This window comes from Alligator mississippiensis, chromosome 1 (genome assembly GCF_030867095.1).
Source record: "Alligator mississippiensis isolate rAllMis1 chromosome 1, rAllMis1, whole genome shotgun sequence".
NCBI classification, from domain to species: domain Eukaryota; kingdom Metazoa; phylum Chordata; order Crocodylia; family Alligatoridae; genus Alligator; species Alligator mississippiensis.
The window spans coordinates 365,291,568-365,316,487 of NC_081824.1; the positions used below are offsets into that span (position 1 = coordinate 365,291,568).

At 42.8% G+C, this 24,920-nt stretch overlaps 1 protein-coding gene across 5 annotated transcripts in view; it reads left to right on the forward strand.

The window, feature by feature from the left end:
• The first annotated feature begins 10,551 nt into the window (after positions 1–10,551).
• STK24 (serine/threonine kinase 24) overlaps positions 10,552–24,920 on the forward strand; it is a 98,435-nt gene continuing 84,066 nt past the window's right edge. For 3 of the 5 annotated variants that reach the window (XM_059721115.1, XM_059721113.1, XM_059721114.1), the window contains exons 1-2: positions 14,487–14,586; positions 16,381–16,592. In XM_059721115.1, coding sequence (XP_059577098.1) covers positions 16,500–16,592 — 93 coding nt within the window. In that variant the 5' untranslated portion in view covers positions 14,487–14,586; positions 16,381–16,499. Of the gene's footprint in view, positions 10,810–14,486; positions 14,587–16,380; positions 16,593–24,920 lie in introns of those variants that run through there. The other 2 variants (XM_059721112.1, XM_006272636.4) reach the window with 2 other exon arrangements.

The following is a 24,920-nucleotide window of genomic DNA, read 5'->3' on the forward strand; positions in this document are numbered from 1 at the left end:
TAACATGGTACAAACCAAAAAAAAATAGTGTCATTCATAATGCATACAATTTAATTTTTAACTTCCAAATTATTATTTTTGGCCAGTATCCAGTCACTTGTAGGGCACGCTACTATTCAACTTATTCCTCATATGCAAAGACAGTCTCCAGACAAATGTTTTAGCTCTGAAATAAAACTTGTCAAGAGACATAGTTTTAGGTTGTAGTATCTCATTGGCATTACTGGGTCAACCTTAATGAATCCATTAGTAGGGGTATTTTGCTATCCTGTTGTGTACATATATACATTAGCTCTAGAAAATAACTGATATCCTCATGAAATGTGAGAAGAAAACTACTTTTTTGTTTGCTTTTGCATTTCTTGTGATGGGAGATGAGGAGAGAGGTTTATAAGAAAGAAAGTTTAATAAAAGCATGCTCTTGGAGGGGAAAAGGTGCTGAGCAGTCTAATCAGTCTCTCATGTTTCTTAATGGGTTCTAAGTCCTTATCCAATTTTAATTGTCTGCCTGGAATACTAAAATACTTTCAGGCACTTTATATTCTGCTCATTATTAATAACAAATGTACTGCAGTAGCTTTTTCTTTAATTTCCTGTTATATCCCAGTGTTCACCCATTATAATTCTCAGTGTTCATTTATCAGTGATTTTTTAAAGTAAATAAGGAACTAAATAAGAATCTAAACATAACACTTAAGAAAATATAACTATATGGATAAGATATATATGAGGCAGGATAGACTAAATCATATAGCATAAGCTGTTGTAAGCCCAAGGTCATTTCATCAAATGCTGTACAAGGACATGCACTGAGCAGTATGTGAGCACTATATAGGAGCATATAAAAATTCTGAACACTTTCTTTGTGAGACACACAGTCTAATTATCCATTTTTCTTCAACTTGCAGGATGACAATCTTTTTTTAATTGTAAGCTGTGTTTCTGCAATAGATAAGGTCAGTTTCTAACTAGGTGAATTGTTCTTCATGTCATAATGTAAACACTCAATGATCAATGTCATCGCAGAAGGTAGTGTGAGTCCTTTTGAGTCGTAGAGTCATAGAAAACTAGGGTTGGAAGGGACCTTGAGAGGTCGTCTAGTCCAGCCTTGTGCTCAAAGCAGGACCATCCCCAATTAAATCATCCCAGACAAAGCTTTGTCTAGCTGGGTTTTGAAAATCTTCAAGGATGGAGATTCTACCACCTCTCTGGGTAATGTGTTCCATTGTTTTACTACCCTCCTCGTGAGAAAATTCTTCCTAATATCATATCTAAACTTCCATTGCTGCAACTTGAGACTGTTGCTATTTGTTTTGTCATCCTTCACCACTGAGAACAATTTAGCTTCATCCTCTTTCAAACCCTCCTTCAAGTAGCTGAAGGCTGCTATTAGGTCCCCTCTCAGTCTCCTCTTCTCTAGACTAAATAAGCCCAGTTCCCTCAGTCTTTCCTCATAAGTCATGTGCCCCAGCCCCTCACCATTTTGTCACCCTTCGCTGGACTCTCCCCAATTTGTCCACATCCTTTCTGTAGTTGGGGCCCCAAAACTGAACCCATTACTCCAGATGTGGCCTCACCAGTGCTGTATAGAGGGGAATAATCACTTCCCTTGACCTACTGGCAATACACATACCAGTTCAGCCCAATATGCCTTCTTGGCAACAAGGGCATACTTCTGGCTCATATTTAGCTTACTGTCCACTGTAACCCCCAGGTCCTTTTCTGCAGAGCCATTGACCACCCAGTCAGACCCCAGCCTGTACCGGTGCATGGGATTGTTCCATCGTAAGTGCAGAACTTTGCAGTTATCCTTGTTAAACCTCATGTGATTTCTTTTTGCCCAACCCTCCAATTCGTCTAGGTCACTCCGAATCCTAGCCCTACCCTCCAGCATATTTACTACTCCTCCCACCTTGGTGTCATTTGCAAACTTGATGAGTGTGCACTCCATGCTGTCTTCCAGGTCATTGGTGAAGACATTGAACAAAACTGGCCCCAGGACCAACCCCTGGGGCACTTCACTTCATACCAGCTGCCAGCTAGACATCCAGCCATTGATTACTACTCTGTGAGCCCAATGCTCCATCCAGTTTTCTTTCCACCTTACAGTCCATTCATCAAGCTCATACTTCCTTAGCCTGCTTGGGACAATATTGTGGGAGACTGTATCAAAATCCTTGCTAAAAACTAAGTACACCATGTCCACTGGTCTCCCCACATCCACTGGGGAGTTTTGTGTAAAATTCCTCAGCCATTAATATGTGACATCAAATATGGTTACAGCAAGTGACAGTATCTGCTTGAAGTGTGATAAACAAAAGAAAGGCAATCATACACAAGCTTAATTGAGGTAAATAACTTCTCACTAAAAAAATAGCTAGGTTTCAGAAACAGGACAGGAGAAAATAGTTTTAACTTTGTGGATACCATCACAACAATACTCAGGGAAAGACACTAAATGCTGACCTGACTGGAAAAACACAACTTTTAGGTAGGACAAAGGTTGTTATTGGATTACACTAGCTTGGATCTGTTCAGCTTTCCTTCAGTATAGTAACAAAATGTCACAAGGACAGAAATCTTAAATAGTATAACAAGGATATACAAAGTTGCTTTATTAAAAATAAAACAAAGTTAATGGATAAAAATAAAGTGCACATAATTAAAGTCCACTCCTGTGGAATTTAGGAGTCCTGTAGGACAGCTCCCATGTCAGTGAAATGCTTCATCCCTTTTTGTCTCTGACAAATCAGAATAGAGAGGCATACATCCTTGCTGCCATTCTAAGTCATAAAAAAATTAATGCTAATGGATATAGAATCATAGAGAAGTAAGGCTGGAAGGGACCTCAAGAAATCATCTAGTCCAATGAAGGATTGAACCTGAGACCTCGGTGTTAGTATCATGCATCCTGTACCTCTTATTCTGGCCTTCTAAAGATAATACGGGACCACAGGCCATTTTGGGGGAAAATAGAGAAATGGAGGGGATAGCAAAATTGTGGGCAGACAAATCAAGGAAGTAGATGATGTCTATGCTAAGAGACTGATTTAGCAGCCTGACAAAAAGCAAACTTATGCAACCATTAGCTCTGAGCAGACTGCAGCACTATATAAACAATGCTACAGGTACTCCTCACTTAATGTCGTCCTGGTTAATGATGTTTCATTATTACATTGCTGATCTATTAGAGAACATACTCATTTAAAGTTGCACGATATTCGCTTATAACGTCGTTTGGTCGCCACCTGTTAGTTAGTAACTACTGTGAGGTAATTGGATTTGCTTAACATCGTTTTGCTTAAAGTCACGTTTTTCAAGAACGTCATTACGACTTTAAAGAAAGAGTAGCTGTATTTGGACTGAATGCCCAGCATTGTTAATCAGGATAGGATGGTCACAATTTCAGTTTTTGTTACACAGATAAGGAATGTAACAAATTAAAAGTTCCTTAAAGCTACTAGTATATAGGTTGATGCCAGTACTACTATTACAACTAATTAATTTCAGCTAGTTGGAGCTACACATTCCTGTTTCCCACAGACAGTTTTGGATTATTTCCAAGATTTAAGAAGATATTTTGAGTCACAGGCTGTTAGAATGATCATTGTGGGTGTGTCTACATGCCCCTACAGCGCTATTGTTACTGTGCCATGATTTAGTGCTTCTTTTTAGTACTAAATGATGGTGCAATAACAGCCCATACTGTGAAGTCCATGTAGCGCACAGTTACTTTTAGCCACTGCTGTGCCATAGCAACATGCTATACTGAGGGAGTATGTTGCTACGGTGACATAGTTGCGGCATCATGGTTTTTGCCTGCCAATGCTATGTCGCCGTAGTGTATTGCTATGGCAATGTAGTGTCTCATGTAGACGTGCCCTGTATGTCTTAATGATTGTCAAGTTCTTGTTGCTTGCTATAAGGGGATTATATGGGGAAAGGTAGGTACTTTATTATGTACGTAAAATATATTTATATAAGAAATATAAACATAGGATACCACAAGCTAGATCTTGGGGACCAGCTCTTCTGTTCTGTGTCCCCTGCAGTCTGTGGAGAAGACAAAGTAGCTTTCTCATGAAGGGATCAACATAGCTAGTTTGGCTCCAAGTAGTCTTAAAACTGTGCCAGCTATTACAGCTCCCAGTGTGGCAGCTGCTGAGTGCATTATGCATGAGCTTCCTTTCTCTTGCTATGCTTTAGTTTTAGGGTGGAGAATATTCAGAGTGGAGCATATACAACAATCTATTACTCACAGCCAAAGGAATCCCAGACAAGCTTGCTGAGCTGGCTTTCCATCTCATTTATGTTGCTGTAGCAACAAAGAGCAAATGGAACGGCAGCCAATATCTCTCGCTAGCAGAGAGGGAATCTACTGAAGGAGAGGCTATACTTAGGCCGGTAATAATACATATGTTAGTATGGAGGATATGGTGCAAGCTCACTGAGGTATGTTATCATCAGTAGGGATCCTGGTTTTCTCTGATTTAAAAAAATCCCCAATTTTCAGTTAAAAAAAGTAACCCCAAATCCAAAATGTTCTGTGATTTAAATGAAAAACCACTAATATGTAGATATAAGTATAGCAGTGTTTCATTTTAATCATAGGAAAATGTGGATTCGGGGTTACACTTTTAACTGAAAGTTGGGGATTTTTTTAAAATCAGAGACAACCAGGATCCCTGATCATTGGCACTGAAGTTGGCTGATGCAAAGGGGGTATAGAATAAAGTTGAAGTAGTTTTGTTTCTGCTTTTCCATGCTGTTAGTGAAGAAAAAGGTAAATGATGCTCCTGATTTATAATTTAACTCAGCCTCCTATATATATATTTTTCCCCCCTCCCTATATATATATATATTTCAAGGCTCTCCAGATTTTAGTAGTGGCAAGCATGTGTACCCTCAACATCTAATTTTAACTTTTTTTGTTCAATCTTTGATTACAAATTAACTTAGAGTAGAAATTGCATTAAACAATGTTCTTAATTTGATAGGAGGGTATACACTTTTGTATGGAACTCTGCCCATTTTGTTTATGATTATCAGTCATTTTTTCAAGCTAAGAAAAAATAGTGTGGGACCATAATCAACCTAAAATATGAACTGTTGAAACTTTCCAATTTTCCATAGCTAACTGGTAGACCATTTAATCAGCCTTGCAACTCATAAATTCAAGTGATCTATTTCTGACTTACCATTACATACTTGAAGAAAAACCATTCAGTCTTGTTCCATTTAACCAACTACAAATAAGATTATGAATAATTTTCTTAGTGTTTGAAACACACCATTTCATCTCATACTCCAATAACTCAAAAACAGCTCAACTGATTTTCCTTTAAGATCCAGATAAATTAAACTTTAGCCAGCGAGTAAAAGCAGGAATGTTCAGCAAGTAGTTTACTTTTTGAAAAGCTGTAAGTTCATTAAACTGCCTAGTCAACTAGCTATTGGACCATAGCTATAATATACTATTTGCTATAATGTGTAGGTCTGATTCTTGCCCCTACAAAAGCCAAAATAACATATTCTAGTAAGGCAGACAAGGTTCCTAGGGTGAATCTGATATCTTTTATTAGATCAACCCAAATAGTTGGAGAATAGTTGTTAAGCAAGCTTTCGGGTTCAAAAACCCATCATCAGGCTAAGGAAATTTCATCAGTTGGTGTGTGCTCTTCCTGGATGGAATGAAAAGTAAAGAAGCCAGCAGCTGGGCTGGTATGCATACAAGACAGGTAGTCAGTGAAAATGTAGATTTATCTAATAAAAGATATCAGATTCACCCTAGGAACCTTGTCTGCCTATGTTCTTAGACCAACACGGCTACAACCTACACCCCTGCATATTCTAGTAACACATTGTTGTTCATTAGGAGGGAGTCTACTGACATTAACAGAGTAAAACCAACCTAAAACAGATACAAGAGGAAAAGTGAGCCCATATGGAGCAGGGTCAGACCTACAGAATAATTTCTGTTGTGCAATTTTCAATTGATTTTCCAGAAACTACATATGATAGTCGAGACACTTTTAGCCCCATCCTTTTTAGCCTTATTTCATGTTACTGCTTACTCTTCTCTCAAGGACTTTTCTGTTATTTTCTCTTTCCACAGGCTATTTTTATCAAAAGTTAATACTTGCACTTGCCCTACTTTTTTACCATGATGATTAGATGTAAACTAATTTTGGGAAAACAGGAACACATTGTGGTTGCTATAATCTTTCTATGTTCTAGAATATTAATTTTAAATTATGTAAATTGCTGTGTATCATTTCACATCAAAATGAAATAACAACATTTAAAAAGTTACTTCTGGGTACATGCAGTATAAGACATAAAGTATGATGGCTTTGTTTTGGTTCCATGATCTTTAACTTTATTACTACACCTACTAAGTTTATTAATGGTTATAGTTCTCATGCATTATGCTCCTTAAATATTCTCCGTTTCCTCATCCAAAAAAGATAGTGAATTGTATCATATAGGGTATCTATACTTTTAATTTGCTGGGTATGTACAGCACAAGAATTGTGTTTATTTAGATGCTAAAAATATGTCACACATTTTTAACAGATAGCTACATTGACTATAGCTGCTTCTTTCTGAAAAACACTGGAAAATAGTGAGCAATGCAAGATTTTAGAAACATTTTTGACCTGGGCCAGGTCAATAACAAAAATCTCCTGTGTTTCTAAAAGCTAGCTTTAGAATTTTCTAGTTAACATTCTTCCTGTGTAACTTTTTCACACAAAACCAGCAACATTGCAGAGATTTTGGCTTTAAAGTGTTGGCTGGAGTCAAAAGGAAATGAGATCTAGAAGTCAACACAAAAGATGAGCTGGGTTTTTGCACCCTGGGCATACATCGAGGGAGCGATCTTGATCTCAAATAATGGTTGTTTGGTTTAAAAAAATTTAAAATAATCTCAAATGTCACTTGGGTTGAAATATTAGAATAGTTTATTGCCACAGAATGATTGCATTGCATTTAACAGAAACTTCTTCAAAACTTCCTTGAAATACAATATACAATATAGGTCAAGGTATGTTGTCCCTGGAATGGATTTAGAAATGGACAGAAAAAAATGGCACCAATGCACATAAACTTATACCAGTGGCGTAAAGGCTAAAGAGGTTTTACACATAATGTTTAGATTTGAGAGAGGTTTTATTCAAATTAATGCAGGTGTGGGTGTTTTTATTGTATTTATTTTTTAAACTGAAACTAAAACTAGTGGTGTTTAGCTTTTATTTTCCTATGATAGTTCCAGTCAGATTACAGCATTGTACTAGTACAGAGGTTCCCAAACTTTTTCTTATTGCGTACTCCTTTCCAGGTTTACCAGCTGCCCGTGTACCCCTATCAGCATACGTTTTATATTTTAATTCCTTAAATACCAATTATTATTATAATGAACTGTCATTACACTGTCATTATACAATGTCATTACACTGTCATTATGCATTAAATCTGTCATCACACAATTTTTCCCATGTACCCCCCGGAGATGTTTTGCATACCCCAGAGCTACGCATACCACAGTTTGGGAACCCTTGTAGTAGTGCATATGATAATGGGAATCGGCTATCAATAGCAGTGAGACTAAGTTACTTTTTTATTGCACACATTGAATGGAGTGCAAAAGCATTAAGAGTAGAAAAGATGATAAAAATGTAGCTTTTTTCAAGTTATTTCAGTTTTGATAAATTTGAGTAGATGTACAGCTTTGTCGGCCCTTTGTCAATTCTGTCTCCTTAGTTGTGTACTCTATCCACTGAATGCAGAAAGGTTCTTGTGGAAAAATCAGTGTGAAATCATTAGAACTATAGTGGAACACACACTCAGAAAACACAATAATTAAGGCTGAATAAGCAAATGCCAATCTGGCATTTCCTAAAGTTTGAGCATTTGACTTTTCAACTTATATGTTTCTGTTAACATTAGTGTTTTGTACTTGAATTCATATTTTTTATGGAAAAAGTAAAATGACACACAAATGTTACTAATATATCACTGTAATAGCCACCTTTTCCTTCCATTCCAAAATGTATTCTAAACAAGTTTTCTATCCTAAATTTTAATACCAGGGCACAGACTGTTACCACAAACAAAATCTAGCAAAGAGAAGTCTTCTTTTTGCTAGCTCTGATGTTATGGATTTCTGTGAAAAGAAGCCTGGCCTGGCTTGTGTGCACACTACTCTCCCCTTTACATCACCTTAGGGGATCTAATGGATGGATTCTAGAAGAAGGGATGAGATGCTCTGAACATGGGCTGGACTCAAGATGGACATGGGCTGGACTCAAGAGACCATGTGTGAGAAGATAGTCTGATCTGCTTGTTCCTGCCCTCTCCTTCCCCAAACATGCTGCTACACTTGCTTTGACAGGTTCCGGTTGCCAGTATTCCTTTGGTAGCAGCACACACCCAGCTCTCTACAATGTTTGCAATAAGCAAATAGTCTGGCATGCTGCTCAAAGCTTCCTGAGAAACACAGGCGAGGGGATGGAAATGGTGATTATTAATGTTTTATAATTACACTCACTCCAAATGGACTTTTCATGGGACAAGAAAAAGACAAATCTAACTTATCAGCATTCACTCTATCAAAATTCAAAGGACCAGTGCAAATAGTTGAAGTATTAGAGCTTTGTTAAGAAAAAAGAAACCATCCCCCAAAAGTACCAATCCTGCCCAGAATGCCATGCAATAGAGACCTGTTGTGCATACGCAGAATGCGAGCGCAATTAATACTTCTGATGTTTGTTACTAGCTAATTCATACTAGATTAAGTTAAAGATAGGAAAAGTGGGGCTTCTCTTTAGAAAAAATTAATACATGAGAAAAAATATACATGCCTTTTAAGTTTCTAAATATTTTTTCAAACTCCTGTGACCAGAACAAGACAGGCACAAAACATAGCGAAAAAAAGTTGTGGCATGTTTACTATGTGGTGCCCGGTTTGTTCTGAAAGCAGGTTAGACATGCGCTGTATAGACTAAGATAGATGTAGATGCAGATGTAGCATGAGATTTTGTGGGCGGAAGCTTACTTCATTAGATGCTTGTTCTGATTACCCCGATGAAGAATGTCTTGCGTTCGAAAGCTTGTCTAACTCTATCCCAGCTACACAGTTGGTCCAATAAAAGAGATCACTCCAAGAAATCCTCCCCTCACATAATTTCTGGACAATCCCGGCTACACCACTACTCTTACACAACCAAATGAATGCCTTGCATTTCAAAGCTTGTCTAAATCTATCCTCAACAGTGCAGTTCAGTCAATAAAAGATATTGCCCATAACAACCCTTGCTTTTTGCACAATCCAGGCCTGTCATGGCTACAATATCCCCTCAGCGCTACCAAGTAGCCTTTGCTGCTGGGCTTGTTTGTAATGGAGGGCTGATTTTGCCCACAGTGCACCCTCAGGCTGCCCTTGGCTTCGTGCTCAGTTGGATCGGTGACTGAGGGGGCCAGTTTACCAGGGGTTTGGGGATTCTCCATTACCTCTCAAAAGCCCCTTTGCGGGTGGCTTCTGTCTGATCTTTACAAGAAGGCTGCGTCTTAAGGCCTGCCAGTCCATAGGGGCTGTCGTGCCCGCATGCCATAGTCTTGTTCTCATGGCTGCTGTGCCCATGCGCCATGGTCTCCCTCAGCCAGTGGGCTCCATCTCCACCTGCTCAGCAAGGGCCTCTCCATCCGCCTGTTAGGCAGGGGCAGGGCGCCCAGTCCTCCCTGCCCTGCAGGCCTCCTTCCATTCATGCCAAGGGCCTTCCCTGGACTGGCTTCCCAACCCCACCAGGGCACAGGGGCAGTCATAAGTGCCCCCAGGGGGCTGGTCAGCCTCCTCTGGACCCACCCTCCAGCCTTCTTTAGTGGTCTTTGCCCCCAGATCCACCCCTCCCAGCCCTTTGTGTGCACAAAAGGAGGTTGTGAAGGGAGGTGAGGGGTACACCAGCCAAATACCCCTTATGGGGCAATGGGGGCACTACAAGGGCCCACACAGGGGTTGTTTGAGCATGGCTGTGTGGGGAGTACGTGTGTCCTGCTAAAAATATCTATCTAGCAGGACACACATGCTCCCCACAGGCCCGCCCAAGCAGTCCCTTCATGGGCCCTCATAATGCCCCCATCATGCCTTGGTGTATCATTTTAATCACGGAAAAATGTGGATTTTAGGTTACTTTTTGCAATCCCAAAATTAGGGATATTGTTTCAATCAGAAAAAAACAGGAGCCCTGTTTATTAGACAGGTACTGGGAGGGAGGGGGGGGCATCTCTTCCACCCCAAGACGGCGTCTTCCCGTGGGAGGGGGGCAGGGCTTCGGGTACCCCCAACCGCCGCCAAGGAACGGGGTCGCGTCACTACGCATGCGCTGCCCCAGCGGCCCCCCCCCCCCGGCTGCCCCCGCGCTCGGGAGAGGCGCGGACAGGGTCTGTCGGAGAGGTCACCCCTCCCGTGCTTCCACTCTGAATGATCTGGGAGCGGCGCCGGGCAGGTCTCGGGGGTGGGGCCTGGTGCAGCCGGCAGGTAGCAGGGGGCGGGGCGCGCGGCCGAAGCCGCGCCTCTCTCCCCTCCCCCTTCGGGCTGTTCTCGTGCTGCCGGCGGGGCCCGCGCGAGACCCGGAACGGCCGCGCCGCGCGGGGGATGGGGCGGGCGCCGCAGCGGCTGCAGCACCCGTGACCGCCCGACCCGGCCCGGCGGGGCGCGGGGCTGGACGATGAGCTGAGCGGAGCGGGACACCCGGAGCCGCCGCCGCCGCCATGGCGCACTCGCCGGTGCAGTCGGGCCTGCCGGGGATGCAGGTGAGTCCCACGGCTCCTCGGCCCGGCCTGGCCCAGTGAGCGGGGCAGGGTTTTCCCCGCAGGCAGGCGACCTAAGGAGAAGGAGGGGAATCGTGACCTTCAGGGCCTTCTTGTGGGGGGGTACGTCCGCCCAACGGCCCGCGGGGTCGAGCCCCGGCTTGGGCGAGCCCGCGTGACGTCACTGCTCCCGCTCCCCCGACGGGGTGGTGCTGCGGGGGATGCCTGCTCCTCCCCCTGCTCCTGCTTGGTCCCGGCTTCAGCTCGCCCAGATGTTTTTGTGCCTGTGTCTGTGTATCAAAGCTGGAAAGCCTGTAAGTCTGCACAACTAGATACTCTGTGTATGTATGTGTGTGTGTGGACACACACACACACACACACACACACATATTTATCTACATCTCTAAAAACATGGACAATTGGAAAGCCTACACACACCCCTCCCCCCATATGCATGTATGTATGTGTGTGTGTGTGTATATATTTATTTATTTATTTATTTATTTATTTATTTGTCTGGCTAAAAACGTGGATATCTGGAAAGTCAGTAAGGTGTGCATGTATGTTAGAAATCCTATAAGCCTACACAGATGCACATTAACACACCCAAAACATGGATAACTAGAAAGTCCTCCCCCACACATGAACATATGTGTTGTCTGTCTGCACCCCCCCCCCCCCAATATTTGTAGATTGTAAGGCTGGAAGGGACCTTGGAAGATCATTGGGTTCAGCCGCTTGCACCTGGCAGAAAAAATAACGGGGGCAAGGTAATTGTCTAGTCTCCTCTTGAAGAATTCCAGGGTAGGTGATTGCACCACTTACGGAGGGAGATTATTTCACAGTCTAGACACCCTGACTGGACACCTGGATATATACATATGTATACATACATATATACACATGCATGCATATGTATCTGGATCTAAGAACATGGATAGTTGGAAAGACAATAAAGTGTGCATATGTGTTTGTGGCTTTCCAGCTAGCCATGTTTTTAGGTATATACATGTTATATATTGGGGTGTGTGTGTGTGTGTGTGTGTGTGTGTGTGTGTGTGTGTGTTTACAGGCTACAGCTACTCAGTATCGTAGTTATGTTCTTGAAAAATGCGACTTTAAGTGAAACCGTGTTAACCGAATCCAGTTATGTCACAGTAGTTACCTACTAGCAGGTGGCGGCCAAGCAACGTTATAACCAAACATTGCACAACTTTAAACGAGTATGTTCTCTAACAGCTCAATAACATAGAAATGAAACAGCATTAACCAGGATGATGGTAAGTCAGGAGTACCCTGTATATGTGTGCGTGTATGCATATACACATGAACATGTATAGCTATATCTAAAAACATGTATTGGATAGCTGGAAGGCATATGTATCTCTCTTCTTTCCCCCCTGCAATATATTTAAAAACATAGCTGGAAAGCCTATAAAAACATGTATGTGTACATATATAGATATGTCTGTATCAGTGTGTGACTGTAGATTTTTATAGGTTTTCTAGCTATCCAGTATGTGTTTTTTCAGACACCAGAGGTTTGAAATTAAAACTTCACATTCATGTGTCCTTCACTGGTGACTATCTGGTCAATGTGGCAGTGTGAAAATAGATAAGAAGTAATAAAGAACACGTTAAAATAGTTTGTACAACATATGCATGGCAGGGTTTGTTTATTTTTTCTCTCTTTTTTTTTAACCCTTCAGATTGTGTCCCCTCACTCCAGTCCTCCTTATAAACTGGAGATCTCTCTTTGGGGCCAGCTTCTAGGCCTGAGTGTCCGTCCATCTCCTGTACATACCTTTGAAATCACTCGTTTTTTTAAAGGAACAGTTTTGTGGTTCAGTGTGTTTGATTTTCCCTTTTTTCCAGTAATAGAAGATGTAATGTGTACTATAGACTATTTGAATGTGATGGATGAAATGGGAATTCATAAAAGGCATAAGATAAATTTATTGTTTCATAAAAAACTGCAAATTTAAAGACAATGTTTCAGATTAGGCTCGTAGGATAAACACTTACATGAGCAAAATTATACATGTATGTATTATGCTTGATGTCAATGGTAAAATAAAGCTTTTGCTTTGTAGGTAAAGAGCTCTGGATAGTATAAAGGTGGTATTATGTGAAATAATAGAGACCCAGAAACTTGTACAGTCTCTGCCCACATGCTGTAAGTGTGAATTCCTAAATTGTAAAGCCTCAATTATAACATTTAATTTGTCATAGTAGCGGTTATCAAAATTACAGGCCATCTGCAAATACCATATTTACTCAAATATAAGATGATCTCTCAATAATTAGGTTCTATAGACGCTAAACTTATAAATTTGTTATAATTTTCCAGGTGTAGAATCTAATTATTGGAGGTCTGGCTTGAATTTGTTCCCCACCCTGTGCTGCAGCAGGGAAAATAGATCTTGGGGGTCAGATAGCTGGGTGCCTCACTCTGCTTCCTGTGAGTTTCTTCCTCTTGCACCTCTTTCCCCAGCCCCACATCAGGCCCTGCTCTCACTGAGTACTTGGAAGTACTCAGAAACCTCACCTCCCCAGGCAGAGAAAGGATCCGTGTGCTAATTAACCCTGACACAACTAGAACTAGGTGTTCTTGTTGGGAGTCCTGGGATCCTCCAAAATTTATGTGAAGTTGAGGCAGAAGGCAACATGGTTCAACTTCACCTTATGGAGGATAGGGCCATGCTAATATACAGCAAGCTGAGAGAGGGGGTGACAGGGAATCTGGGTGAACTGTTTGGGCCCTGTTTGGTGATGTTTGCCAGATATTTAAGGCTGGTGAAGAAACAGATAATTGGAAATGGGAAAGAAAGGGGCAACTCAGTTGTGGGAGTGAAGAGTAAAAAGCATGCAGTGTAGTGGCTCACCAAATACAGTCCCCATCAGTGCTGACTGTGCTCGGTGGGGCGCTAGTAAATGTTATTGAGATGGGTTGTGGTAACTCATCCTCAGCCTTTTTGGCTAAGTTCAAATATAGCATTTTTGGCACCAAAGGTCACGGCTGGCTCTGGCCCTCCTGGTGCCAGCCTGGTATTGCAGTACCTTTAAGCCCAGTGCCAGTTTCTTGTGGAGGGAACACACAACCACACGGTTCCCATGAGCATGTTTGTCCAATGTGGGCCATGTGTTTTATAGTCATGCTCAGTGTTGGCTGCATTTAATCAGCTTCATAGCTGGATTCCATTACTGAGCCTATACTGCTTTTGGCAGCAGTTCAGTGATAGGCAATATATTTAATGAGGTTTACTTGTATGTGAATGTAAGATGAGGGGCTTTTTTAAGCCTTGTCTTAAATATGGTAATTTGAGGGTGAAAAAAGGCATCTACTCACGTTTGAATGATTGATTATTTTTAAAGAAGGTAGGCTTATCTTTGGTTAAAAAATGTTGCTGATTTTTCCAAGGAGAAAAACGATGTGTTTTTCCTTTTTAAATAAATAATAAATTCATATACCTCATCTTCATATCATAATGCAAAGTTTTCCTTTTAAATAGAAAAGAGGTAGCAATCAGTTTATCTTAGTATAAGTTTGCTTTCTTTTAGAGGCAAAATTTTCTGGGTAGGGAATAATGTGTGGGGTTTTTTTTATTAAATGCTGTTTAGACATGATTTTTTAAGAACAGTACAAATATTTGTGTATATTATTTTTTAGATAATATTCTTCAGTTCACTTCTTAAACCAAGTACTTGGAAGTTAAGAAAAGCACAAACTGAAGTGGTATCTGTAAATGTCCCACTATTTGTTCCTGGGAACAGACCAAGGTTTGTTTTGGGATAACTACTTGAAATCCTCAGCTCCACTGCCCTCATACCAGACCTCACAAATACAGCAGGGGAGTCTCTGCCAGCTCGAGGTGTCCTCCCTTTGGATTGTGCAGACACTTTTAGGTCCCCCTTTCCATGGAATGGGCTAGCCTGGAATACCTGCCTGGTGATCACACTGTGCCACAGGCAGTCATTAAGGAGCAAAACAACAAAATAATTTATTATATAAAGGGTTCATCCGTCCTGCTAATTCTGCCAGCCCTGATTGCTGGGGACCTAGACTCTTCCAAGGCCTGAGAAAATTCAAAGACCGTAGCCATGTTACTGCCCCCCCCACCAAGCATAGTCCCAGTTTCTCATCCAGAATCCTCTGGAAACTTGGAAACTTTTCTCCCTGGGACATCTGGCATTCCTCTGGCTGATAGGCCATTTCTCTCAAGTGCCTTTGCTATAAAGGAGTTAATTTCTCCATTGTAGGCGGACAATGCCTTGGGTGCCAGACCCAATAACATTCTGCTTATGTCTGGGAGTGGCAGTTGTTTTTGCTTTAGTGTGTGTGCTTGCCATAGCACAGTAGAATCTACCTTTTTCCTCCTTAATTAGGCATTCCTAAGTTCCTCTTATTAAACCACATTCAAAATCAGAAAAGTACCTAAATACTTTCATCATGACACCCTATAAACCTCCAAACCAAAATGGTGTTTGTGACAGCAAGTCTGAGGGGAAAAAGGGAGTCCAGGAGAGCTGGATGTATTTTATGGAGACTGTATTAAGGCTGCAGAAACAAGCTTCCTGATGCAGTGGAAGAATGAGCAGTGCAAGCGGAGACCATCCCGGCTAGACAGCAGTCTCTTTAGTGAGTTGAAACTCAAAAAGGAATCCTATAAAAAGTGGAAACTTGGGCATGTTAGTAGGGAAGAGCATGTAGGGAGAAAATGAGGAAGGCCAGAGCATGATTAGAGATGCAGCTAGAGAGGGCAAATGAATGTCAATAGTAAGAGGAACACCAAAGGAAGTATAGGTCCCTTACTGAAGGCAATCCAGGTACAGATAATGCAGAGAAGTCTGAAGTGTGTGCATTTTCTCCCTACTCCCCCATAGTGCAGCTGCTACCATCTCTTCCTGCCACACAGGCAAAGCCCCCTTCTTCCCCAAAACACCACAGAAGCCCTATGATTCTGTGACCTTGTTTACTTGCTGTCCTACTTTGTGAAGACATTACCAGATGACAAACACAGCTGGCAGCAAAGATAGGAAAGGAGACAGCCTAGAGTAGCAGAAGACCAAGTTAAAGGTTACTTAGAGAAACTAGATCTTCTCAGGTTAGGTTTTTAGGACAGGACTAGGAGCAATGGTTTCAAACAGCAGCAGAAGAAAATTAGGTTGGAGATTAGGAAGAATTTTGCACTGTGGATGATCAGTCATTCAGATGGGGTTCCTATTGAAACCGTGGGCTCTTCATCCCTGAAAATTTCTAGAAGTTAGATGGACTTTTAGCTGAGTTGGTTTAGTTAGAGATGATCCTGCCTTGAGCAGGGGGCTGGATTAGATGACTTCATGAGATTGCTTCCAGCCCTACTTTTCTATGATCCTGTGTTCAGTGTATGAGGTTTTGAATTGGGTGGTGTTAGAACCGAGCACCCAAACTTGTCTGTTTTGGTTTAAGTGATTTTCTAGCACCATTGCAGAGTGGGAGCAGGGGAATTAAATGTTTCCAGGTGTCAATAAACTGCTTAAAGAATGACATCATCCTTTTTCTCCTTTTGACCCCATGCTGCATTAACTATGTAGGTACTGACTTTTGCAACAAATAGAGGTGCATCGATATGTTGGTCCTTATCTGATCAGCACTGATAAAGGGAAAATTGACATTATCGACAGTTCGCTTTTTTTGGCTGGGGTAGCCAATAATGCCACTGATAAATGCTGCCTGCTTACGCACAGCCACAGCATGCACACAGCCAGGAATGCAGCCTGGCAGCTTGGAGACCATCATCCAGCTGGTAAGTCTGTGGGAGGGAAGGGTTGTGGGGGAGCCAGTTTGAGGCCCCCATAGGAAGGGAGGGAGTGGGGCAGGGGCTGCTGGGAGGCGGCGGAGGATGGAGTGGAGCCATGGGTGGCACATTTTGGGGGTGGGGGTGGGAGGGCGACTTCCCACTGCTGTGCGCACCACCTGGGGAGGCATGGAGGCATGTGCCTTCTGGATTTGTGCATGGGGTGATGGCGTGCAGCCTGCTGGTAAGGACCAGGGGCTGTGTTGGCCTTTTCCCGCAGGGGTCTGGGTCGGGGCTGCACTTGGGAAGGGGTGGGCAGCAGCAGTGCCAGGAGGGGAGCTACGCTGGATTTTGGGGTGACTGTAGCCCACTCCGTAGCCCCTCCTCCCAGTGCTGCCCTCCCTGAGCACAGCTCTGGCCTACGCCTCCTGCCAGTAAGAGGCAGGCGCGGCCCCTGGCCATGAGCCCACAACAGGCAGCCTCTCCTCATCCCTGCACAAATTGGGGGGACACATGCCCCTCATACCTCGTCCCCCCTCATCACTGACTCCAAGATGAACATGGGCCGACAGTGCGAGGTCACAGTCGGCAGGGCTAACTGGACCTTATCGTGCATCCACAGGTGCATCTCAAGTAGGTCCAAGGAGGTGATCCTCCCCCTGTACGTGACGCTGGTCAGACCACAGCTGGAGTACTGTGTCCAGTTCTGGGCACCCCCTTCAAGAGGGATATGGACAACATTGAGAGGGTCCAGAGGAGGGCCACCCGCATGATCCAGGGACAGCTGGGCAGACCCTACAATGAGAGGCTACGGGACCTGAACCTGTTCAGCCTTCACAAGAGAAGGCTGAGCGGGGACCTGGTGACCGTTTATAAACTCACTGGGGGGGACCAGAAGGGTTTGGGGGAGACCTTGTTTCCCCTAGCGCCTCCCGGGATAACAAGGAATAACGGCCACAAGTTGTTGGAGAGTAGGTTTAGATTAGACATCTGTAAGAACTACTTCACAGTTAGGGCGGCTAGGATCTGGAACCAACTTCCAAGGGAAGTGGTGCTGGCTCCTACCCTGGGGGTCTTTAAGAAGAGGCTTGATGTCTACCTGGCTGGGGTCATTTGAGCCCATTTTTCTTCCTGCCCAGGCAGGGGGTCGAACTTGAAGATCTACAAGGTCCCTTCTGACCCTACTTCTATGATTCTATGATATAGCTTGTATGTATGGCTGGTAAGGGGGTATGAGCTAGAACTGGAGTAGGAGTGCAGGTTTGGCTTGAATGTGTATCTAATATACAGCAGATTCTGATTGACTCGTCTTCAAAATTAATCATCAGTATGCTTCTTTCTAGTCTCCTTCCTTTCTATTTATGTGGTTTTTGCACCTAGTGGGCTGAGAGAGCTTCTTTCTTACTTGCCTTTGGAAGTTTTGGGAGGCTTGTTCAGTAAAAAGTCCATAGGAATCTACTGAGTAAAGCCCTAGCAATTTTATCTTTGGAGCTGTACTCTATTGTAACTCAAGACCTTACATCAGGGGTCAGTAGTTTGAGAGTGGGGGTGCTGCTTGAACAGATCTTAGTGTTGAGTTTGGGCTGCTTCCACCCTAGTTCACACTGCTGCTGTCACTGCTCTCCCCCCACTGCCACAGTGCTGCTGCTACCATCTCTTCTTGCCACACAGGTGAAAGCCTCGTTCTCCCTCAAAACACCACTGAAGCCCCATGACACTGTGGGCCAGGTAAAATGGCTCCATGGGCCAGGCCTGCAGGTTCCAGGTTGGCGGCCCCCCCCTCCCCCCCTGCAGCTATATGGAAGCTGTTTATCTTGGTTTTGATTTCAGCAGCAAAATAAATATCTCAGCTATGTGGCAGCAGCGGTGCCAACTTTCACTGGCCAAAGGACAGTAGTACTGAGTAAGTAATGTGCTATGGGCAACACCAGATTCTTCTTTCCCTATCAACCTCAGTTTGAACTTCTTATTTTCCTGTGACAGCAAGCAGCATAGGTGGGTCTTGTGGATGATGTTGCTCATGAGCCAACTGTTGAACATCACAGTTGAACAGTCTGAATAGGGCTAACTGAATTTTTTTCAGGTCCTCTTCTCTCACTTCCAAAGGTATCAGGTTAAGTGATGTTTTTCATGTTTGCAGTTCTCTTCTTTTTCCAGAATTTAGAAACCAGGGAATTGAATTGGGCTTTCTCTTCCTGATTAATTATTCAGCAAAAGGTAACTATATAAAGCTGCATGTAGTGTTATAAAAGCAGGCCATAGCAGACTGCATTTAAAAATAAGCCTATAATTGTAGAAACAGAGAACAGAGTGGACTAATTCTTGGTGGGGGGGACAGCTCATTTGTAGTCACACATTTCTTAATCCCTGATGTAGTTTTAAATATGCTTTCCCTTTTAACCTGAAAAATTATAATCATCATTTAGTTTCTGCAGTCATGTGTTCCTGTTGTGGTTGTCTCCAACTTCCTGTTGCATTCCTCGTGTTTTGTGTACATCAAGGTTCTGGTTCTCAAAGCGACTCAGCATGGTGACATCTGGTTTGCGTGGAACTGAGGTCATTGAGGCTTGACATGGATACAAGGGTTCTGTCTTTATGAGTTTTTTGTATGATCAAGATCAAGGCAAACTGGGGAAGCGACTGTCTTTGATTGTACAGGCAACCCGCACTTAACACGGTTTTGCTTAGTGCTATTTCAGTATAGCACTCACTTTAAATGCATACCTGATTCGACTTAGCACTCTTCGAGTTTCGTTATAATGCTCTGGCACGTGGTGCTAGAGCAGCCAGCAGGCAGACGGGGTGCAGAGAAGCGGCAGTGGCAGGTGGGACAATGGGGAAATGGTGGCTGCAGGTGGGGAGATGAGTGGCAGCAGGAGTACGTGAATGTGAGGCATGGAGCCCCTGCTGGTGTCCTGGGGCTAGGGCAGCGGCTGTGGCAGTTAAGAGAAGTGGCAAGTGGTAGCAAGTGGTCAGGCAGGCGCGAGTGTGGGGCCTGTGCTGGTGCCGGGGGGGGGGGTGTGTGCAGAAGTGGCGGTGAGTGCCAGCGAGTTGGCCCTGAGCTACCAGGTAATGAAATATATTCATTTACATTAATTCCTGTGGGAAAATGGGTATTACTTAATGCTGTTCCGCTTAATGCTTGTTTTTTCTGGAACCAATTAAGAGCGCTAAGCAGGGGTTGCCTATATTTGTATTTATCCTAATTACTGGTCCTGGTAATGACTGGGTTTCTTTGGTGAACTATTAAATAGTTTCATAGTAGCTAGGGTCAGGAGGGACCTGAACAGATCATCTAGCCTGACCCCCTGCCACAGGCAGGAATGAATGCTGGGTTCCCAAGACCCCAGACAGGTGATTGTCTTGAATTTGCCCAAGGTAGGGGCGAGGACCACCTCCCTGGGAAGTTGGTTCTAGATTTTGGCAACCCTAACTGTAAAATATTGCCTTCTGATCTCTAACCTAAACCTATTCTCCATCAGCTTATTACCATTGTTCTTTGTCACCCCAGGTGGTGCTGGGAAGAAAAGAGCTCTGCCTATTTGCTGTTGATCCCCCCTGATGAGTTTGTAGGCAGCCACAAGGTTCCCCCTCAGCCTCCTCTTGCTGAGGCTGGACAGGTTCAGGTCCTTCAGTCTCTTCTCGTAGGGCCTGTCCTGCCCTCTCACCAAGCAGGTGGCCCTCCTCTGAACCCTCTCCAGGCTGGCCACATCCCTTTTGAAGTGCGGTGCCCAGTACTGGACGCAGTACTCCAACTGCGGCCTGACCAAAGTCACATAGAGGGGGAGTATCACCTCTCTGGACCGACTTCAGATGCGCCTTTGGATGCATGACAAGGTATGGCTGGCCTTGCTGGCTGCGGTCTGGCATTGGCGGCTCATGTTCATCTTGGAGTCAATAATGACTCCGAGATCCCTTTCCGCCTCTGTGCTTTCAAGAGGGGAACTCCCCAGCCTGTATATAGGCTGTGGATTCTTTCTCCCAAGGTGCAGCACCCTGCATTCGTCTATGTAGAACCCCATCCTGTTCTCGTCTGCCCACTTTTGTAGTCTGTCTAAATCTAGTTGCAGCCTCTCTCTCCCTTCAAGTGTGTCCACCTCGCCCCACAACTTAGTGTCATCAGCAGACTTGGACAGTGTGCTTTCCACCCCCTCATCCAAGTCGCTGATGAAGATGTTAAACAGTGCGGGCCCGAGGACCGAGCCTTGGGGTACCCCACTGCTCACATCTCGCCAGGTTGAGTACACCCGGTCCACCACTGCTCTCTGGGTGCATCCCATCAGCCAGTTTTTTACCCATCCAACTGTGTAGGCATCAATGCTACAGTCGCTTAATTTATTGATGAGAATGGGGTGAGAGACTGTCAAAGGCATTGTTGAAGTCTAGAAAGACTATGTCCACGGCGACACCATCATCCAAGGATTTAGTTACTTGGTCATAAAGGGCAGTCAGGTTGGTCAGGCAGGACCTGCCATTGATGAACCCATGCTGATTGCCTATGTCTAACGTATCTACTGGCAGTATATTTAATATTTTAAGTGTAGATGGAGACCAGTGCAGATGAAGAAAGATCATTTGTGTTATAAGATGAAGTTTTAGGTCAAATGTTGATGTGTGAATATTGTGAATTGCTGAATTCCACTAGGATTTTGTCTCTGGCTATCTAGCTCTTCATTTTACTTGTCATAAATAGTCTGTATTGGGTCTGTTATGTGACATTATATATTTATAGTGTGATGGCACAGGATGGCATAAGTGAAGCATGTTTTAAGGCCAAAACAATACATCTGGAGTAGGTGCTATACCTAATGCCTCAAGTCCAAAGTTTTCTAATACAGGCAGTCCTCGACTTGCAACGTTTTGAGTTACAACGTTTTGCACGTACAATATTTATCAATTGACACCCTGTTTCAACTTTATGATGTCAATTTTCACTTTACAATGCTTGATCTGATGCGACGCCATGCCAGCAAACAAGTTTGCTGCGTTGCTCATCTCCTTGGAGAACATCTGTCCAAACTTCTTTGGACACTTTCTTTAAGAAAGCAGACAAGACTCCAGAAAAACCTGCAGCCAAGTGTCCCGAGAAGACTCCAGCCAAGAACCTTTCAAAAAGTCCAACAAGAGCATTTCAAAAAGTCCAGCAAAATCACCTCAAAGAAGTCTTTCCAAATCAATATGATTGCTATTTACAATATAAATACATTAATGTAGCTATATTACTTCTCTATAATTGATCAAGTACAAAATTCTGGGGTATTTTTAGTGAAAATAGGGGCCTTGGTTCAGGAACCAATCTCCCATTTATAGCATTGTTTTTATAAGAAAATAGGTTCCGAATTACAATGTTTCGATGTAAGACGCGGTTTTCAAGAACCAACTGTGTCATAAGTCCGAGGACTGTGTGTACTCAATGCAACCAATATATTGCCATTCAGCTGTTTTCAGAAGGTCAGATTCATCACGTATCTCAGAAAGGATTTAATACAATTTTCTAATAGAAGCTGGGGTATGTAAACAATACCCATATCCCATCCCCTTTCTCAACGTCAGTTTGTGGGACCATCCTTCAAAAAAGGGGAATCGCCTCAAATAGAGGCCTTTTGATATAACAAAGGATGAAACTTCAGTAAGTTTGCCATTTTTTTCCAAGCTTGTTGGGAAAGAGATAAAGTAGAGCTTATGATGTTGATAATTGAAGGGAAAACATAAATGCCTGTTCAGTTTCCAGCCATTCAGGACAGTTATCAGTGATATTAATCATCTAGTACATAGCCTGACTTACTAAGAAAGCGTTGTGATATTGTCAAAGGTGTGGAAGATGAATGATATCAGCAGGGATCCTGGTTTTCTCTGATTAAAAAAATATTTCCCCAATTTTCCATTTAAAAAAAGGAACCCAAAATCTACATTAGTGGTATGGATCCACCACTATTAGGTATTTCATTTTAGTCACAGGAACATGTGGATTTTTGGATTTCTTTTTTTTAAACCAAAAATCAGGGATTTTTTTTAATCAGCGAAAACCAGGATCCCTGGACATCAGCCTTCACAACGTTGTGTGACAGTGAGTTTCACAAGTTTGGTGCCTGAACAAGAAATTCCTTTTCTTTGTGTTAAACCTGCTTCCTACTACTTTCATTGTATATTCCTTAGTTTGGTATTGTAAGAGATAGTAAATTCCTATTTACTTCCTCCGCAGTATTTGTTGTGTTAGACGTTTGTCATACTCCTCCTACAGTAGTTTTTTCTTTAAGCTCCAAAGGCCTAGCCTACTCAATCTCTCCTCAGAAGGGCAAAAAAGATTCCGTATGTATATCTTTTTCAACATGGTGGGACCAGAATTGAGCACAGTATTCTACCATTGATTTATACAATTGCATTATGATGTTTTCTGTTTTGTTTTCAGTTCCCTTTTTAATTCTGTTCCTAAAATTCTGTTTGCTGCCTTGACTGCTTTTGATATTTGGGATAATGTTTTCAGAGAACTGTTCATAATTTTAAATTTTTTTCCTTAAAAGCATGCAACTTCATCTGCCATTTTGTTGCCCATTTACTTAATTTTACAACATCTTTCTTCAGTTCTTCACAGTCAACTTTGTTTTTACCATCCTGAATAATTTGGTGTCTTCCCCAGATTTGACTGCTACACTTATATGTATCTTTTTCTAGAATGTTATGTTTAAAAGCAGTGACCTTGGGGGACTCCAGTGCTTACTTCCCTGTTGTAAGAACTGACCATTTATATCTAGTCTTTGTTTCTTGTCCTTTAGTCAGTCATTGATCCTACAAGTGATCCTTGCCTTCAGGGTCATGACACCACCTCTTAATTTCATTAACAGTTTTTGGTTTGGGGATTTATCAGAAGCCTTTTATTTTAAGCTAGATGCACTATATCCCCCGGATCACCCTGATCCTTAAATTTTGCTGATGCTCTCAAAGTGAAGCATCGTTATTGTGAGAAATGCCTTTCCAGTACAAACACCATGTTGACTCTTCCCCAACAAGTTCTATTCATCCATGTGATGGACTGTCCTGGGTTTTATCAGTTTGCCAGGATTTGCTTTGGAGGCTATTTAAATATTGGCATTACATTGGCTATCCTCTAGTCAATCTGGTACAGAGGCTGTTGTTAGCAAGAGGTTATATATATACTACTAAAATCAGTCAGTAGAATTGCCATTTTGAATTTGAGCTCTTTGAGGACTCTTGAGTGACTACCTTTTGGTTTTGATATTCCACAGCTTAATTTATCAGTTTCCTTCATAACCTCTATTGACAAATCAGTTTGTATCAGCTCTACTGATTTTGCCCCCTGGAAAGAGTGGCTTTGGTATGGAAATCTCCGTAATGGCTTTCATGGTGAAGATGGAAGCAGAGAACTTGCTGAGCTCTGCAATTACCTTATCCTCCTTGAGTGTTCTTTTTGTTCCTTGATTGACACTGAATCCTTGGCAGGCTTCCAGGTTCTAATGTATTTAACTTATTATCATCATGGTGGTTGTTTCATGTCTCTAGCAAGTTGCCTCTGAAATTCTTTTGTTGGCTTCTTTTAATAGTTTTACGTTTACCTTGGTGTGGGGCACAGCTGTACTGCTATCCAGCACATCCACAGGTTGGAGATAGTAGAATGACCTTTTAGGGAAGGTTAGCTGTGAAATAAGCAGGCATAACTCTGACTAATAAGCAGTCATGGACCAAGGAGCACCACCAGATGTGGTAAGGACGGCAGATGGCAATGGTTTTCCTCCTGAAAAGTCGCATGTATCTTTTGACGTTGCTGTGAGATATTAAGTACAAGTTGCCACTATATAATAAGCCTGCCCAGCCCCTAGCTATGGGTCTGCAAGTCCTCAGTGGCGGAGCAGTTGGAAGAAGATGTTAGAATCTCAATGGCTACAAAGGTAGACAAAGGCTGCAGTGGAACGAGATCCCCAGTTGTCTTGGTCTCCTTGCTGTTGGTCAAGGTCCCATTCTGTCAAGAGCTGCGTGGAAGCTGATGTGCAGCAGCTTCTCTACAAGAAAAATAGTCACACACAGGCATTTTCCATGCCAAGCCCTTTGACAACCAGCTAATGGTGACAGGAGTAGGATTGTGAGGTCTGAAAGCTCCTAGTCATGAACAGTCACAAAGGTGGCAGTTACAAAAATGTTGTCTAGCACTTGGATGAGACAGGAGTGCTATTTAACAGCTGTAACTGCGATTCAGTAGCCCTCTTCAGTATCTGCTCTGCTTACCCTACATAGGATACTAGAAGAAGGTGCCCTAAATATAACCTGTCTAATACTAGTATTCTGTATTTCTTCCTGACTGATCCCAGTGGATGTGGTTATCCA